The 18,587-nt window shown below is 36.3% G+C and overlaps 1 protein-coding gene across 4 annotated transcripts in view; it reads right to left on the minus strand.

Annotated features, from left to right (window-relative positions):
- Positions 1 to 18,587, minus strand: part of Spata6l (spermatogenesis associated 6-like) — a 63,863-nt gene that overhangs the window by 28,275 nt on the left and 17,001 nt on the right. For all 4 annotated transcript variants that reach the window (XM_005388638.2, XM_005388637.2, XM_005388639.2 and 1 more), the window contains exon 4: positions 16,113 to 16,154. In XM_005388638.2, coding sequence (XP_005388695.1) covers positions 16,113 to 16,154 — 42 coding nt within the window. The remainder of the gene's footprint in view (positions 1 to 16,112; positions 16,155 to 18,587) is intronic.

Below are 18,587 nucleotides of genomic sequence, written 5' to 3' on the forward strand. Positions count from 1 at the left end.
AACTCTGTATTGTCTGTATTGTGCTTGTGATATGTTGTAAAATGTTGTATGTCTGTTAATGTTTCCCTCCTTTTATCTTTAAAATAAAAAGAAAAAAAGAATTTAAGCTGGGGAAGCCCTTCCCATCACCACTGCTACCACGCCAGAGGGCCCAGAGAATGACCCCTCCCCTGCTGCCACCACAGCTGAAGTGAACTGCTCAGGAAGGCCCAGGGACCACAGGGAATGCCAGCAACACAGTAAGATCCCAACTAGGGTGCACAGGATGGACAGGTGGTACTAGTGGCATGAAAAGTCCAAAACAACAATAACAGGGGCTGGGGATTCAGCTCAGTGGCACAGCACCTGCCTGCCAAGCACAATGTCGTGAGCTTGATTCCTGGTACCAGAAGAAAAACAAAAACAAAAACAATAACAATAAGAGCCAACAGGTGGTAAGGTAGGTGAACCAGGGTTGCACTTGGGGACAAAGACACATGAAACAGAAGCAGATGGGTGGAGCTGCCCTAGTTCTCTCTTTTTTTTTCTTTCTCCATTCTCTTTTCTTTTTTCTTATCTTTTTACCTCTTTTCTAAACAGCTGGGGAGAACTCCAGCCACAGAAAAGTAATCCCATCCCCCAAACCCAGAGACCAAGTTCAAATAATCCCTTGCTTATTCCCTCATTCTTTCTCTTCTGCCCTCTCCTCTAGTTTCCTGAAGTTTGCATGATCATCTTCTATCCTCCAGCTTTGCTTCTGCTTTCTTTTCAGTTATTTTTCTTTTATCCACTATCTTTCTTAAATCTTCCCACCTCCTTAAAACCACTCTACCAAGGTTGAAACACTTTGAATACAAGCTCCCAATTTATGATAGGTTCTGTTATATAATAGTAGATTTTGCTCCTATAGCTTAAGGTATGAAATTAATAGCTACCACAGTTTGTCAGTTTCTAAACTGTGCTTGATGCTATTGTTATTGCTAATTATACTACTTTAGCTAGGATATCATATCTGTTGTAATCAGTTGTTCTCCCTTCTGTAACAATACTGGGAAGCTCTGGGATGATAACCTCACCACAGCCCAGCACCAAAGAACTGGGGAGTGAGCCAGAAACTTGAAATATATCCCTTGCTCATAGATAGAAAGAACAGACATAGCGAAAATAGCCACACTTCCAAATTTCTTATACAGATTTAATGCAATTCCAACCAAAATACCATTGGCATACCTCACAGAACTAGAGAAAGATTCCTAAAATTCATTTGGAACCAAAAGAGACCTAGAATATCAAAGGCAATCCTGGGCAACATAGGCAAGGCAGGAGGCATTACAATCCCTGACTTGAAATTATACTACAAAGCTACTGTGATAAAATCAGCATGGTACTGGCAAAAGAATACACCTGAGGATCAGTGGGACAGATTAGAAGATACAGACAAAATTTCAAACACATTCAGCCACCTTATGTTTGACAAAGCAGCCAAACATGCATAGGAAGAAAGATAGCCCTTTTAATAAATGGTACTGGAAAAACTGGCTCTCTATATGTTGAAGACTCAAATTAGAACTATGTTCTATCACTATGCACTAAACTAAAGACAATATGGATCAAAGACCTAAATATTAAAACAGAAACACTCAATCTACTCGAAGAGAAAGTAGGTAGAAATCTTGAAGACATAGGGGTAGACAGAGAGTTCATGAACAAAACCCAAACTGCATGGGAAATGCTTCAAAGAATCAACAACTGGGGATTTCATCTTATTAAAATACTTTTGCATATCAAAAGAAATCACCAACAGAGTGGAAAGACAACCCCCTCAGATTAGTAAAAAATTTAATCAATTGTCACTCAGACAGAGAACTTCTAACTAGAACATATAAAGAATTGGAAAAATCAGGCTTTCCCAATTCAAAGACTCAATTAAAAAATGGGTATCTGAGATGAATATACACTTCTCATATGAAGAAAAACAAATGGGAAATAAATATATAAAAAACATTCAACATCAACAAATCAATCAGTAACAAATGCTGGAGGGACTGTAGGGAAAAAGGAACCCTTCTCCACTACTGGTGAGAGTGCAGACTGGTGAAATCCATTGTGAAAATCAGTATGGATATTCCTCAGAAAGTTAAGATTAGAGGTCCCATTTGACCCAGTTATTCTCCTTCTGGGGGTCTTCCCAGAAGAATTTAAAACATCATATCACAGCAATAGATATGCACCAATGTTTATAACAGCACAATTTGTAAAAGCTAAATCCTGAAAACAACCCAAATGCCCATCAATGGAGAAATGGATACAAAAGGTGATCTTTTCATACAATGGAGTACTACTCAGCAATAAAGAAGGATAAATTTGAGACTTTTACAGGTAAATGGATGCAACTTGAGACCATACTCATTAATGAAGTAAATCAGATTCACATATGTAAACGCTGTATTGTCTCCCTGGTGTGAGAAACTGAAAGAGTAAATAAGGTTTAAAATGTACAATAGATACTGTGAAATGGGAAGAAATTTTAAAAAGGAATAAGGAACTAGGATGTGGAAAAGGGGAAAAGAAGGAAGGGAAAAAAGAGAAAAATGCAAGTCAGCTATACTATTAGCATCTCTTAGTTCATAGAAAAGGAAGGTTTGCACTTATATTGATTGGAGGATTTTTTATGCCCATATCTTGTACTCTGAGCAACTATTTTAAAGATAATAATATACAATGTATTATATATTGTTATTCTCTTATCATCTTATGAAATTTTATCTTTTTTCCATAAAATAAAAAAAAAAGAATTTGAGCCACTCTTGCATATCAAACAATTTTCTCTACCCTGCACGACTTTCTAACATCCTGCCAGATATTTCTTCAGGCTAAAAATCATGTGATGATTACCAAGCCAAGAATTTAAATCTATCATACATATATGTATAAAGCATATCTGCATAATTTAAAAATACAAGGAATTTTCTGGGAATGCAGGTATTGTATAAATCAAGAAATAATTATACTGCTTTTTATCTTTCCTAGGATCTATTTGGAATTTTGAAAATCATGCCACATCTAAATATCTCATTTATGCTCAATATTTACATACTTATATGTATATTATTTTATTATAAATCACTTTCCAGTTGGAATAGTATACTGATTTTTGAAGTGATTTGCATAAGTTAATTATATTATCTATATTATTTCAGTATGGTGAAAAGGGTCTTATGAAGTACTCATCACAAAAAAAGATCTCTGGTCTAATAGGATGGATGATGATTGAGCTAAAGAACACAGAAGCTGCCCCCTCTGAGCCATCTTTCTTAGCACTGCAGGGGTGACACAAGAAACTTGAACCAACAGTAGCCCCTGTTCAGAGGAGAATCAAAAGAGTAATTGTAGCCAATGAAACAGATAGCTTTGCTGTTTGGTGACATTTTACTTATGAGAATTCCCATGAGGGTACTTTTTGTTACCGATCATTTTTGGTAAAGTAAGCATAGAAAATAACGTATCAACCGATACGATGATTAATTTCTTTTTCCTACTTCTCCCACTCAATATGAACACTGAGGTTTTAATGAGAAAAGGACCGAAGTACGAAAGGAAGTGCTATATTTTTTTTGCTCACAGCACTGATTCCACTCTTGCCTTTGCAGACACATGCTAGTCCCAATAGACTGATGAGGAATCGCCACTCAGTTCCACAGTTTGTGCTATTCCTTGTTTCTCATCCTGTTGAGAACCTATTCGTCTTCCAAGTTTCACCCTAAATGTTGTACAGTATGTCCAGCCTTATAGTCCAAAAGAGGACTCTTGATCCCCACCCCCACACACATACAGATCAGCTCTCCGCAGCATGCCGTGGAAAGTAGCACCAGTCACCCAAGCCAAGAATCTAGGATTCACCCTTGATTCTGCTGTTTTACTCCTTATCAATCTATTGGCAAGACCTACTGACTCTACCTCCCAAATAAATCTAAAGTCTAACTCTTGCTCTCCCTTTTTACAGCTAACACCCTGATCCAAAAACCCACCCCTGCCTCTCTCACAGACCACTGCCTTGGCATCCTAGATGATTCCATTCTCCCTGTACTCAAATCCATTCTCCACACACTATTTTGTTTTCAGTACATCTGACTGTGCATTTTGCCTGCTTAAAACCTTCCAATAAACTTACCATCATAGAAGAGTAAAATCTAAGCACTTTACCTTAGCCTTTAGGACTTTATATAATCTCTAATTATCTCTCCTAGTTCATCTATTCCCTGTCCCGAGTCATTCCCTTAAATCCGTTACCATTCTTGCTGTCCTTCAAACACATCAAGCTCACTCTACCTTAGGAGTGTTGCACTAGTGTTCCTCCTGTAATGTTTCTTCCCCAGATCCTTGAATGGCTGGCTCCCTCCTGTCACGCAGACTGGATTTAAATGTCACACCATCAGAAAGTTAGCAGCTCTAAATCTAGCAGCTCTAGTTACCTCACCTATTTTAACTTCAGAATAATATTCATCACTGATATTTTTGTTCACATATTTATTTATGATCTGTTTCCATGAATGTTCTATGAAAGCAGGGATTTTGGCTTTTTTGTTTATTGTTTTATTGCTGGCACAGCTTTCTGCAAAGGCATGAACTCAAGGCAACCCAGAAAATATAATACCCAGTCAAGACAATCCTATCTGAAAAGGGGTCACACTATCAGCCTCTGTCGCAGGTCCCTTGAAATATCATTGCAGACAGACATTTCAGCATTAAATTCTAATGGTGTTCAGAGAAGAGTGGTATGGTGCGGTACCCCAGATGCTTCCTCCAAACTTCTAGAACAGTGCCTGGAGCAAAGTGAGTACTTGATAAATGTAATCCTCATGTTCATTTATTCAAAAGAACACGAGGGTTAAAATAAGATAATTTACTTGATCTCCGGCTTCCAACAGCCATTCAGTAAGCACTAGTTACTGTCCTTGAAAGTCAGTTTCCACAAATATAAAAGGAAAAAGTACTAAACATTCTCTAAAATCTTTTTTCAAGTTACTCTCCGTCGTTTTCTTTTTTTTCAATCCCAGAGCTGGGGACTGAACCCAGGGACTTGCACATCGTGGCCAAGGACTCTACCACTGAGCTACATCCCAAGCCCCCTCTCTGTCATTTTTCAATTGCTTTCACAAATACTCATTAAGGACCTCCTATGTGCCCAGAGTTCCAGACAGTGGAGGTATACTAGTGAGCAAGATGAATATAATTCCTTCCCTCCTGCACTTTGAAATCTACAAATACTAATTAACGCATTACTGCATGCCTATAATGCAAGCTATCCGGGAGGCAGGAAGATTGCAATTTTGACTCCAACTTAGCGAGATCCTGGCTCAAACTAAAAACATAAAAAGGGCTGGAGATGTGGTTCTGTGCTCCCTGGGTTCTGTCTCGGTACCCCAACCCCCATCCCCAAAATAACATACATGTCAAAAACTAAATACTTTTAAAATTAATATATTACAGCATTTAAAAATAAATAAATTTATAATTAAAATTATAAGTCTCATGAGTGAAAAGCACATTACTGGGAGAATATGAGAGAGAATTACTAGGAGTAAAGAGATGCAGAAGAAGATAGTGAGGAGGTAAGTAGTAAGGTAAGCAGAGTGCTGAGATCAACCTTCTGCTTCATGCACTGTTTGTCCCACACTCCTTTTTTGTCGGTGCACTTTCTCACAATGTTCCCTGAGACAGGCATGGCCTGCTATCCTTCTTGGCCACCCATTGTCCCTCCATCCAGTGCAACGTGAAAATGGGAAATGAGGTACCAGTTTCCTCACCTATCACTAGCTACAAAGTACAGCTCTTTACTAAAACTCAGAGTTCAGTGGTAGGTAAGTGCAGTGCTAAGATCAACCTTCTGGTTTGAAGGTCAGAAAGAATTGGGTTCGAGGCCCTGCTCTACCATTTCCCAGCTAAGTGATCTTGGATAAATTATGTAAACTCTTTAACTTCAGTTTCCATTTAGGTAAATGTAAAAATTCCTGTCTCCTAGGACGACTGCAAGGACAAATGGCAATGGTAGCTAACATGCAAGGCACAGCATCTGACATTGGTGTCGTAATCATAACTGCTCTGGGAGCTGGACTGACAGTGGTGGCCTCAGTACTACTCTTGCCTTTGTGAGCATCATTATGTGCCTAACAGTGACAAACACCTCCATGTGTATGATGCACCATGGTGGTTACACATTAGGCTTTTGTCCTCCTTTCTCTCATATGTTTTCAGATACTTCTTGTCACTGCATCCAAAATGAGATCTATATTTAGATAAACCTTAGATAAAAATGAGAGGTCAAAGAAGTGGAAGCTAACTCATGCACTCTTTGAAATGACAAGTAAAACCAGACGGAACCAGAGTTTTTTAAAAAATTAAAACAAATAGGTGATGGAAGTTCTTAATACCATCTGCCCAGTTTGGTCATTTTCTAACTGTGAAAATGTCAGCACATCAAAGAAATGTGCAGCAAGAGACTCAGTTATGAACTATCCACGACTGATCAAGTCTCCCAGGCCAGGTGAAGTGGTTGAAAGAATTCAGCCTTCTTGATGGGTTAGTGTAAGAGACAGTGACATCATCAATGTCATCAAGGAACAGTATCTTCCCAAAGAAAGAAACAAATGAGAATTTAAGAAAAGTGATTTTGCTGGGCACCCCTGTACAGGGTGGTGCACACCTGTAATTCCAGCAGTTGGGAGGCTGAGGCAGGAGGATCACTGTAAATTTGAGGCCAGCCTGGGTTACATAGTGAGTTCAAGGCCAGCCTGAACTACATAGCAAGAACCTTTCTCAAAACATGAAAATAAATAAAGATGATTTTAATAAAAGCTCTGATTAAAGAAATATCTAACTTTTACAGAGCATATCAAAATTAACAATGTGCTTGCAGATAAAGGTCTCCTTCATTCCTTCTTCACAGAGAAGAGAGCTGAGGCTCTGAAAGTTCATGAAACTTGTCACAATGCCAAGTGGCAAAGTAAGAATTCCAAAGCAAGTCATCTGAAACAAAAGTTCTTTCCTTGCTGACATCTAATAAGTATGAAGTATAACTTCCAAAGTGTAAAATCAAGCTGTGATCAAGTGAAAAGGTGCCCTCTTAAACAGGACTTTACAGTTATAATGAATATATGTAATGTACCAAAAAAGAAAGTATTTACACACGCGGTTAATAAAAAGGAAGCTATCAAGCTCACTATTGAACAGGACTAGGCTGCCCCCTTGTGTCTACTATTTTTTTCCCCACCTTTGTAAACTGAAGAACTGGACAGGTTTTTAGTATGTGGAAACAAAATCACACAAGTTCTTCATTCTTTAGCACTAAGAACATATGCAGATCTGAGTGCGATCACTCTTGTCCCTACCTTAATGGCCAGTTGTGTTTGAAAGTGATGTAAAAAAAAGTCGAACAATACAGAATATCAAACAGTAAAAGACTAAGGCAAAATGAAAAGATAACAGATCAGCCCATGAAAAAATTGGTCCATGAGAACTCAAATGTGGACCATGTGACCCCACAGTGCAGGCCACACGAGACCCTTAACAAATAATTTTGACCCAACTGGTTAGTATCAACATCCAGCAGATCACGAGGGCTCACTGTTGCTCCTATGTGCCTGGTGTCACCAGCATCATACCAGGAAGAGTGGCACAGACGAGACTGTGTGTAAATTACATCCTTAATAACACAGGTAGAACACAGTAGGGGATTAATCTGCATAACATCTGAAGCTGAGTGAAATTAAAGGTTATTTGGAGCAATTCAAACTCAATCTGAAATTGGAGGAATGTAGACAAAAAGAAAAGCATAATGAGGCTCCCATATTATCTCAGTAACTTGCAAGGTATAATCATATAGATGCACTCAACTTGAATATTCTCCAACCATCATTGTTTGCAAATAACTACTCTTTTTTTTCTGTCTTTTTGAGACAAGGTCTTGCCATACAATTCAGGCTGGCCTTGAAATCACTTTGTAGCCCAGGCTGGTCTCAAACTTGCAATGATCCTTCTGCCTCAGCCTCCCAAGTGCTGGGATTACAGGTGTGTGCCACCATGCCTGGCTCAAATAACTACTCTTGCAACCTTTCACAGATGGACTTCTGATAACATAAAAAACATACTATTCAAGAGCTACTACATTTTTAAAAACAAGTTGCAAAATGTATATATTCAATATATACATCTATATATAATATGGTGTGTATATAGCATATATAGTGTGCACAGGTGTGTACATGGTTGTTTGAATATACTAAATATATTATTTACACTAAATACATTTTAAAGGGTCTAAAAATACACAACAAACTGTTAATAAAATAATTATCTGTCAGGAGTTTTTGGTGAATGAGATATTTTTATTCTATATACTGTGTTAGCTAAAATTTTTACAGTGGTATGTTGTCTTGGGTTGTTTTTTAATTCATGCAAAATTAAATAAGACCAGAATGAGCATGCTTCTGTTTTATTAGTATACCAAAATATAACTTGCCACTTAACAGGGATATATGTTTGAATATAAAATTCGGTCAAATGTGAAAAAAAACTTATGGAAAAAACATTGAACAAGCTAACCAAAATAGTTCAAAATTTGAATGGCAGATTCAATAAGGGCATGGAATACTCAAAAAGATATCAGACATAAACCTGAAATTAAAAACTGTTTGGAATTCATACACTGCAGAAATGACCAATATGAAGACAGAATGTCTGATACTGAAGATAAAATAGTAAATTATGATAATGAGATCAAAGAAGCCAAAAGACAATAAAAAAAGAGAGAAAACTATCAAGCAGCTTCCAGATAACAAGAAGAAGACCAATCTAAGGCTAATAAGAATTAAAGAAAAAACAGAAGATAGCAGAGGTGGATTCACTAACATGCTTACAGAAATCATGCAAGGAAATCTCTCAAATATAAGAAAAGAATTTAAAATACAAGTATATAACACTTATAGAACACAAAAAAATTATGATGAAATAAAGAAGCTCTCCAAGCCATGTCCTTATTAAATTATCAGACATCCACCCCCAAAAAAGAATTTTTTTAAATTTTGGGGGTTTTTTTTTGGTTTGGTTTTGAGGTTTTTTGGTACCGGAAATCAAACTCAGGACTTGTGCTTCCCAGGGAGGCACTCTGCCTCTGAACTATATCCCTAGCCCTAAATTTTGTGTTTTTTAAGTATTTTAGTCTTTTGAGACAGCGTCTCACTAAGGCTGGTCTTGAACTCACCGTGTAGCCCAGGCGGTCCTCAAACTCAAGGTGATCCTCTTGCCTCAGGCTCCTGAGTGCTGCAATTACAGGCATGTGCCACCACACCCAGCTAAAAATCAGAATTTTAAAAGCAGCTAGAGAATAAACAAAAAAGTCAAAGCCAGGCATGGTGGTGTATGCCTATACTTCTAGCACTCAGGAGGCTGAGGCAAGAGGATCACTGTGAGTTTGATGCCAGTTGGGTCTACAAAATGAGTTCAAGGCCAGCCTGAACTACACAATGAAAAAATAACTTCCAACCCAGGTTAACAAACCCAGCAAACCTATCCTTCAGAATAGATGGAGAAATAAGGAATTTCCATGAAAAAGACCAGCTCCAAAGATACATGACTGCTAAACCAGCTTTACAGAAAAATACTTAAGAATATTCTCAACAGAAACAATGAATCAGACACAGATAAAAACACAGAGGAAACAAGTGAGATCACTGGATAAACACCAACAAAAAACATCAGGAAAAGAAAAACAAAGGATACACCAACAGAAAAAGAAGGCAATACAGTACATAACCAAGACATGTCAGTAATATCCCTCAATGTTAATGGCCTCAACTCTCCAATTAAAAGACAAAAATTGGCAGATGGGATCAAAAAGCAGAATCAACAATCTGTCACATTTAAGAAACACATCTAACCCAAAAAGATATTCATAGACTAAAAATTAAAGGATGAAGAAGATTTCATGCGCAGGGCCCTGAAAACAAGCAGGGCTAGCAATTCTAATATCAGATCTGGTAAACTCCAAACTAAAACTGATTAGAAGAGATATAAAGAAAGTCAATACATAAGGAACACAATAAGAAGAGATAACATTAATAAACATATAAGCACCAAATACTGGAGCACCTACCTTCATAGAACAAAAACTGCTGAAATTACAAGATCAAATAAACACTAACAAAATCATACTAGGAAATTTTAATACCCCACTTTCTCAAAGAGATAGATCAACTAAACAAAAAAACCAGGAATTTCAGGGCTGAATTACACCCTTGAACAGATACATTTAATGGACATATACAGCATATTTCACCCCTCTACAACAAAGCATACATTCTTTTCAGCAGCACATGGTCATTTTCCCAAAATAGATCACGTACTAGTCCACAGAGTCTGCTTAAATAAATATAAAACAATAAAAATTACCACAAGCATACTATCAGACCACTGTGCAATGAAAATAGAAATCAATGACAGAAAAAATTTCAGAAAAAGAAAAGCTCCTGGAAAGTTAACAATATACTCCTAAACAACCAAAGGGTCACAGAAGAAATTAATAAATTTCTGAAAGTTAATGTCAAGGATAGTACAACTCATCAAAACCTCTTGGAAACTATGAAAGCAGTTCCAAGAGGAAAATTTATCACAATCAATGCTCACTTTAGGAAAACAGAGCAAGCTCAAATTAAGTACATTATGAGAAATCTTAAGATACTTGAGAAACAACAACAAACCATCCCCAAACCAAAATTAAGGAAGGAAATAATAAAGATAAGAGTGCAAATCAATGAAATTGAAACTAAAAAAGACAAAAAATTAAAAAAACAAAAAAATGAGATCAGGCATGGTGGTGCATGCTTGTAATCCCAGCACTCAGGAGGCTGAGGCAGGGGGATCTATGCAAATTTGAAACAAACCTGGGCTACAAAGGGAGTGCAAGGCCAGCCTGAACTGCATAGTGAAACCCTGTCCAAAAAAAACAAATCAAAGAGCTGGTTCTTTGAAAGAATAAATAAAATAGGTAAGCCCCTGGGCAGAACTTACCAACACAAAAGGCTCACATCAATGCAATTACAAATGAAAAAGTTGAAATCACACAACAGAAATTATAGAAATTCAAAAGATGGTAACTACTTCAAAAAATTATTATATAACAAATCAGCAAATTTTGAAGAAATGAACAGATTCTTAGACACAAACTATTAAAACTAACCCAAGAAGACATAAATATGTTTAACAACCCAATATCAAGCAATGAAATTGACACAATAATAATCTACCAACTTAAAAAAAAACCCAGAACTTGATGGACTCACTGCTGAATTCTACAAAACCTTTAAGGATGTTACATCACCAACACTACTCAAGCTCTTCAAACAAATTGAAAGACAGGGAGTGCTCCCAGACTCACGAAAGCAAGTATCACTCTGATCCCAAAACTGGATAAAGACCAAATTGAAAACAAAACTAGAAGCCAGTCTCCTTAATGAACATAGATGCAAAAGTCGTCAACATAATATTAGCAAATAGAATGCAATGCATTATCAATAATGCTCAAAAATTAGGAGAAAGTGATGGGGGAAAGGGGAAAGGAAGGAAAAGAAAAGGGAAAATATGTATATATACACAAGATAGTTAAGATAGTTATACAGCTGGTTTTTCTTAGTGCATTGAAAAGAAAGATTTGTGCTAATATTGTTTGGACAATATTTCACGTCTATATCTTGTACTCTGAGTAACTACTACGAAGATAATAATATGCAATGTATTAATTATTGTTACTTTCCTATTAGCTTCATGTAAAACTGTTTTATTTCTATTTTTCTTCTTCTTCTCTTTAAAAATTAAAAAATATATATATATAATACATCATGATCGAGTAGGTTTCATCCCAGAGATGCAAGGATAGTTCAACATATGTAAATCAATAAATGTAATACATTACATAAATAGAAGTAAGGTTAAAAACCATATAATCATTTCAACAGATGCAGAAAAGATTTTTGACAAAATCCAACACCCCTTCATGATAATAACCCTGAAGAAAACAGACAAAGAAGGACCACACCTGAATATGATAAGACCACACCTATATATGACAAACCAATAGCCAACATTGTACTAAATGGGAAAAAAATAAAAGCATTCCCCCTAAAATCAGGAACAAGACAAGGATGTCCATTATCACCTCTCATTCAGCGTATTACTGGAAATATTAGTCAGAGCAATTAGACAAGAAAAAGAAATAAGAGAGATATGCACAGGAAAGGAAGAACTCATGTTATCTGTATTTGCAGGAGACACGATACTCTATATAGAAGACCAAAAGAACTCCACAAAGAACTCTTAGAATGAATAACAAATTTCAGCATGTAACAGAATGCAAGATCAACACACAAAAATCATTAGCATTTGTGCATGTCAACAATAAATGGAATGAGAAGGAAATTATGAAAATAATACCATTCACAGAAGCATCAAGAAAAATGAAATACCTAGAAATTAACCTAGCCAAGCAAGTGAAAGACCTCTACAAAGAAAACTACAGTACTCTGGAAAATGAGATTAAAGAGGACATCAGAAAATGGAACAATGTTCCTTGCTCCTGGACAGGCATAATCAATATTGTCAAAACGACCATACTCCCAAAACTATTATACAGATTCAGTGCAGTCCCAATCAAAATACCAACAGTACATGTGGGAGGAAAGATAGCCTATTCAATAAGTGGTGCTGGGAAAACTAATTATCTGTGTGCAGAAGATTGATACTGGACCCTTATCTCTCACCATAAATTAATTAGTTGTGATCAATTAGTTGTAAACACCACTGCCCTTGGACCAGCCCCATACACTAAACTAAAATCAAAATGGACCACAAATTTAAACATTAAAACAGAAACATTAAACATACTGGAAGATTAAAAAAAAAGGTTAAAGACATAGATATAGGAAAGGATTTTCTAAAAAGGAAAAACAGTAAGAATCATCAATGCAACTGTATCAAACTAAAAAGCTGCTTACAGCAAAAGAGCCAGTCAGGAAAGTGAAGAGACAACCTACAGAATGGGAAAAAAATTTTCCTAGCTACTTCTCAGACAGAGGACTAATATTTAGAATATACATAGAACTCAAAAGAATTAAACCATCTAAAATTAAAGAAATGGGCAAGAGAAATGAACAGATATTTCATAGAGGGAGAAACATAAATGGTCAACAAATACATGAAAAACTGCTCAACCTCTCTGGCCATTAGAGAAATGCAAATTAAAACAATGCTAAGATTCCATCTTACTCCAGAAAGAATGTCAGTTATTTAAAAATCAAACAATAGCAAATGCTGACGAGGCTGTGGTAAAAAATGAACACTTCTTCATTGTTGGTGGGAATGTAAACTAGTACAACCATTATGGAAATCAGTATGGAGATTTCTTTCTCAGAGAACTGAAATTAGAAATTCCATATGACCCAGTGATCCCCCTGCTAGGCATCTTCCCCAAAGACTTTAAGACATCATACTACAGTGATACATGCATACCAATGTTTATAGCAGCACAACTCATAATAGTTAAACACCAGGAACAGCCTATATATCCATCAACAGATATTGGATTTTAAAAAAACTATACGTGATGGAATACTATTGTGCTATAAAGAATGACAAATTTGCAGCATCTGTAGAAAATGGATATACTTGGAAAATATAAGCCAGATGCACAAAGTTAAATACCATACAGTATCTCTCATTTGAGTGCAATAAACCAGATATCAAAGCTAAATACTGTATGGTATCTTTCATTTAAATGAGGCAAAGTACAAACAGAATAATAAAGATGGTTACAAGGGGACATGGAGATGGATCTCTTTCAATAGGGAAGCGGTCCAAGGGGGTAGGAGGAAGGGAAAGGGAAATAAGTAGAATAAGGATATGTCATGTACAGGAACATAGTACTCGATTGTTGTAAACATTGCATGCTACAATATGAGCTAAATTAATAATAACAGGAATGAAAAATGGGATAGGGGAGTTAGAGGAGGGAGGGGAAGGGGAAAGGGATTTTAAAAAAGCAAACTGTGGTATGTACATATAACCACTCCCCGAGATGACTGTAAACTTCATGAACTGCAAACATGTACTAATAAAATAAAAAATAAATTCAAAAAAAAAGAAATGACAATGAAATTGTGGCCAAAAATTGGGAAAGCTATTAACACAAGAAAATATATAACACTGTGTAAAAAGTCCATACTATATGTTCTAGCGATAGGAAAAAAATCAAGAAACACATTCATCAAAATACAAATACTCTGTCAAAGCCGAGCATGGTGGTGCACGCCTGTAATCCCAGCATTTGGGAGGCTGAGGTAGGAGGATCATTGTGAGTTCGAGGCCAGCCTGGGCCACATAAATAGTTCAAGGCCAGCCTGAACTGCATAGTGAGACCCTGTCTCAAAAAAGACCAGAAAAAAAAAATACTCCATCAAGATAATTTGATCTGAGGAAGCTTTTCACAAGTAAATGCTACAGCTATTTTCATTTTGATAAAGGAAAAAAGTGGAAATGTGTAATAGCAAAGAGCAGAAGAAAATTTTCAGAATTCCAGATATACTTCCCCTCCCTCTTCCTCTCTCTAACACGCACACATACACATATACACAAACACACCTCCCCCAACACACACACATACACACCTAGGCAGATACCCTAAAATCACCATGGCCAAATGAAGAGACCATGATAAGTGATAGGTCTCACCAGCTCGGTTCTATGTTGCTCAAGACACACCACAAAGCAAAGGCATCCAGAACAAGTCCTTCCTAAAATCTCATCATTCTAGCCCAGGAGTCACAAAGTTCTTCTACAAAAGGTCAGATGGTAAATATTTAAGGCTTTCCAGCCCATCTGGTCACACTACTCAACTCTGTCATTGTTCCATGAAAGTTGGTATAAAAAATACTTAAATATGAGTGTGGCTGTGTTCCAATAAAACTTCATGTATGGATCATGAAATGTGAATTTCATATAACTTTCAATGTGAAAGGGAAGGAAACTGCTCAAAAGGAAAGAACAACTGGGATGAGGGAAAAGAGAAAAAGAAAGGGAAAATATGTGTATATGTATATATACACAGGATAGCTAACACAGTGATACTACTGACTTTTATTGCTCTACTGAAAGGAACAGTTAATGTTTAAGTGTAGGATCAATCTTACATGCCTATATTTGTTTATCAGAGTATCTGAATTGAAGATATCAATATGTAATACAACAACCATTGTTAATTTCCTATTACCTTGTCTGAGATTCTGTATTGCTTGTATTGTTTTTGTGTTATTTTCTGAACGTATGTGTATTTGTTAAGATGTTTATGTTTTTATCTTTAAAATTAAGAAAAAAAACTTTCAAATCACTAAATATATTTTTGAAAACTCTTGCCCACCTACTCAAAAATGTGAAAACCAAAGTCAGTGTGGAAATTTTTCAAAAAGTTAAACAGTTATCATATGACCTACAATTTCACACATAGGTATACACTCAAAAAGAATTGAAAGCAAATACGTAACAATTTGTACATACACCGTCATAACAGCATTACTCATAATAACCCAAAACTGGAAACAACTCTAATGTCCACCAACTAATAAATGAATAAACAAAATATTGTATATCACACAAAGAATATTACTGAGGAATATAAAGGAAGTAAGACCTGACATATGCTACAACACAGCTGAACCTTGAAATGCTACTAAGTGAAAGAGTCAGATATGAAAGTACACATAGTGTAGCTTTCCATTTATATGAAAAGTCCAGAATAGACAAATAAATAGAAAAGGAAATACATGTGTGGTTGGCAGGGATTGTGGGAAGGAGGCAGGAGGAGAGATGGCTATAGAGGACAGGGTTTTTTCCTGGGGTGATGAAAGTACTCCGGAATTAAGTAGTAGACAAAATTAAATATACTTGCAGGGAGGAAAAGTGTATGCTGTATAAACTTATGAACATATGTTATATTTATTTAAAAGCACATATTTTCGATAATAGTTCCCATTTTGTCACGCCAAAATCTTTTCATTTAAACTAGTTTAGAAGTGTATTTTCTGGCACATTACCTGGAGGTATTAGCTGTATTAATTCAAACCTGGTCAGGAAGCCTGAAAAGGAAACAAAAATAAGATTTTAATGCTTAAGAAAACTGCCACGGTTTTTTATTAGAGCATAAGTTTAATAGGATACAATAGCATCTCATTTATGCTGTTAGTAAGAGGAACAACACACTAAGCTCTCCATAGTCACAGGTTCCACATCCCCTATGCAGCCAACTCAGACAGAAAATATACTAAGTTGTATTTGTACTGAATATGTGCAAATTTTTTTCTTGTCATCATTTGCTAAACAATGCAGAAAAACTACTTATGTAGCATTTTATTAGGTATTATAAGTACTCTAGAGATGATTTAAAGTATATGAGAAAATGCTACATGGATAGATTAGAGGCAAATACTACATCATTTTATATAAGGACTTGAGCATCATGGATTTTGGTATCTGCAGAGATCCTGGAACCAATTTCCCACGGGTACTGCTGGGCAACTATAATTAAAAATGAATGCCATATCAACAATGACTCAGGTATTAATAAAGTGAGGGAGTGGAATGACAGGAACTGAGTTATAAAAATAGCACTGCGCCTCCTGAAAAGTATGGATCAAATGTGCAATAGTTCATCTTTTAAAAGCATATTCAGGGGATGAAGATGTAGCTCAACAGCAAAAGACCTGCCTAGAATGCACAAGGCCATGGGTTCAATCCCCACTACTGCTCAAAGAAGAAAAAATATCCATTGCCAGGCACAAGTGTGTAAACCCAGCACTCAGAAAACTGAGGCAGAATGATTGTCATAAGTTTAAGGCCAGCGTAGGCTGAACTACATAGCAAAATCCTACCTCAGAGAAAACCAAATATATTCAGAGAGCACTAAAATAACAATGCACTATCTTTTTCATTCTAAAAATTCAACTGCTACCTATTAACATACAGAAGTTTCTGTTCCCTAAAACAGTGTACTATATGACTATACAAAATTAGACATAAAATGTAACTTTTTAAATGTATTTCTTGAGCTCAAAATATGTATTTTTTGAGACAGGGTCTTGCTATGCAGTTCATGCTGGCCTTGAGCTCACTTTGTAGCCCAGGTTGGTCTCGAACTCATAACGATCTTCCTGCCTCAGCCTCCCAAGTGCTGGGATTACAGGTATGTGCCATCACATCCAGCTCAAAATATATTTAGAAATAGTAAGTCCATTTATAATGTCTATGTAAGCAAGAAAAACATTCAAATCTTAAAGGTAACAAGATAAATAATATTATAATAAAAAACAATAAATACTAATTTCTACAAAATAATATTAGAAGTGATAGTATCTAAAAACAGACAATGAAAGTAAAATTCTCGTTACAAAAATATATTAATGCATGAGAAAAAAACATTAAAAGCCAAGCTGGCCTGAAAGTTTAGGTTTTCCAAATGGGAGGAGGGGGGCTGGAGATATAGCTCAGTAGCACAGCATCTGCCTGGCAAACACAAGGCCCTGAGTTCAAGTCCCAGTACCAAAAAGAAAACAAATGGGAGGAGGTATACACATTTACCATTACCTCAATGGTAATACATTAAGTACTTAATTTATTTCAGGTTCTAAATTGCTTACATTAAACTAATTCTCAGTACAACTCTATGAGTTGAATATAAGAGTTATCCTCATTTTTATGAATAAGGAAATTAAATCTCAAATAGAAAAGTACAGTAAGGCCACACAACTAATAGCAACAGAGCTCCATTTGAACCTAAGTAGTCCCCCAAGGCTTGTTCCCTGATCCACAAAATACTTCACTAAAAAAGCCCATTCTTCCATGCTAGCTATGGTGGTGCATACCTGCAATCCCAGTATTCAGGAGGCTGAGGCAAGAGGATCGCTGCAAGTTTGAAGCCAGCCTAGGCTGTAAAGTGAGTTCAAGGCCAGCCTGAACTTCATAATGAAACCTTGTCTCAGAAAGATAAAAAAAAAAAAAAAAAATCCCATTCTTCCACAGAACAAGTTAATCAGGATGTTATAAAATACCTACAGCTTTTAAGTGCCTGCTGGGCTGGCCTTTCACACTTGTTTTAAATATCAAGGACAGAGAGAATCACTAATAACAGATCTGGAGAACTGTTCTCATGAGCTTTTTTCCATGCTCTTTTAGTGCGCCAGTCCACTACCCAAAATTTCATATTTGGGAACTGAACTGAAAAGATCCTGATTCTTATATGCTCATTTGAAAATACTGAAATCGTCTTGTGAATTTAAAGAGGCTTGAGGGAATTGGTGCCTTTCCAGATGTGACTCATCTCAGACAGATGTTTCCTCTTTCTGCTTCTTAAGATTCAGATGCAAAGGTAAATGCAGTACATTGAGTATTACATTTACATTTTTAAAGCGAAATCTCAGAGGGATCATCTTTGTGGTACATGCTATATCCAACTGTCTTCATGAATGCCTGAAACACACAGTTTTAGTGCCCAAATAAGAGAGAGATAGAGATAG

Source organism: Chinchilla lanigera, unplaced genomic scaffold (assembly GCF_000276665.1).
Source record: "Chinchilla lanigera isolate Chin_1 unplaced genomic scaffold, ChiLan1.0 scaffold00033, whole genome shotgun sequence".
Taxonomy (NCBI): domain Eukaryota; kingdom Metazoa; phylum Chordata; class Mammalia; order Rodentia; family Chinchillidae; genus Chinchilla; species Chinchilla lanigera.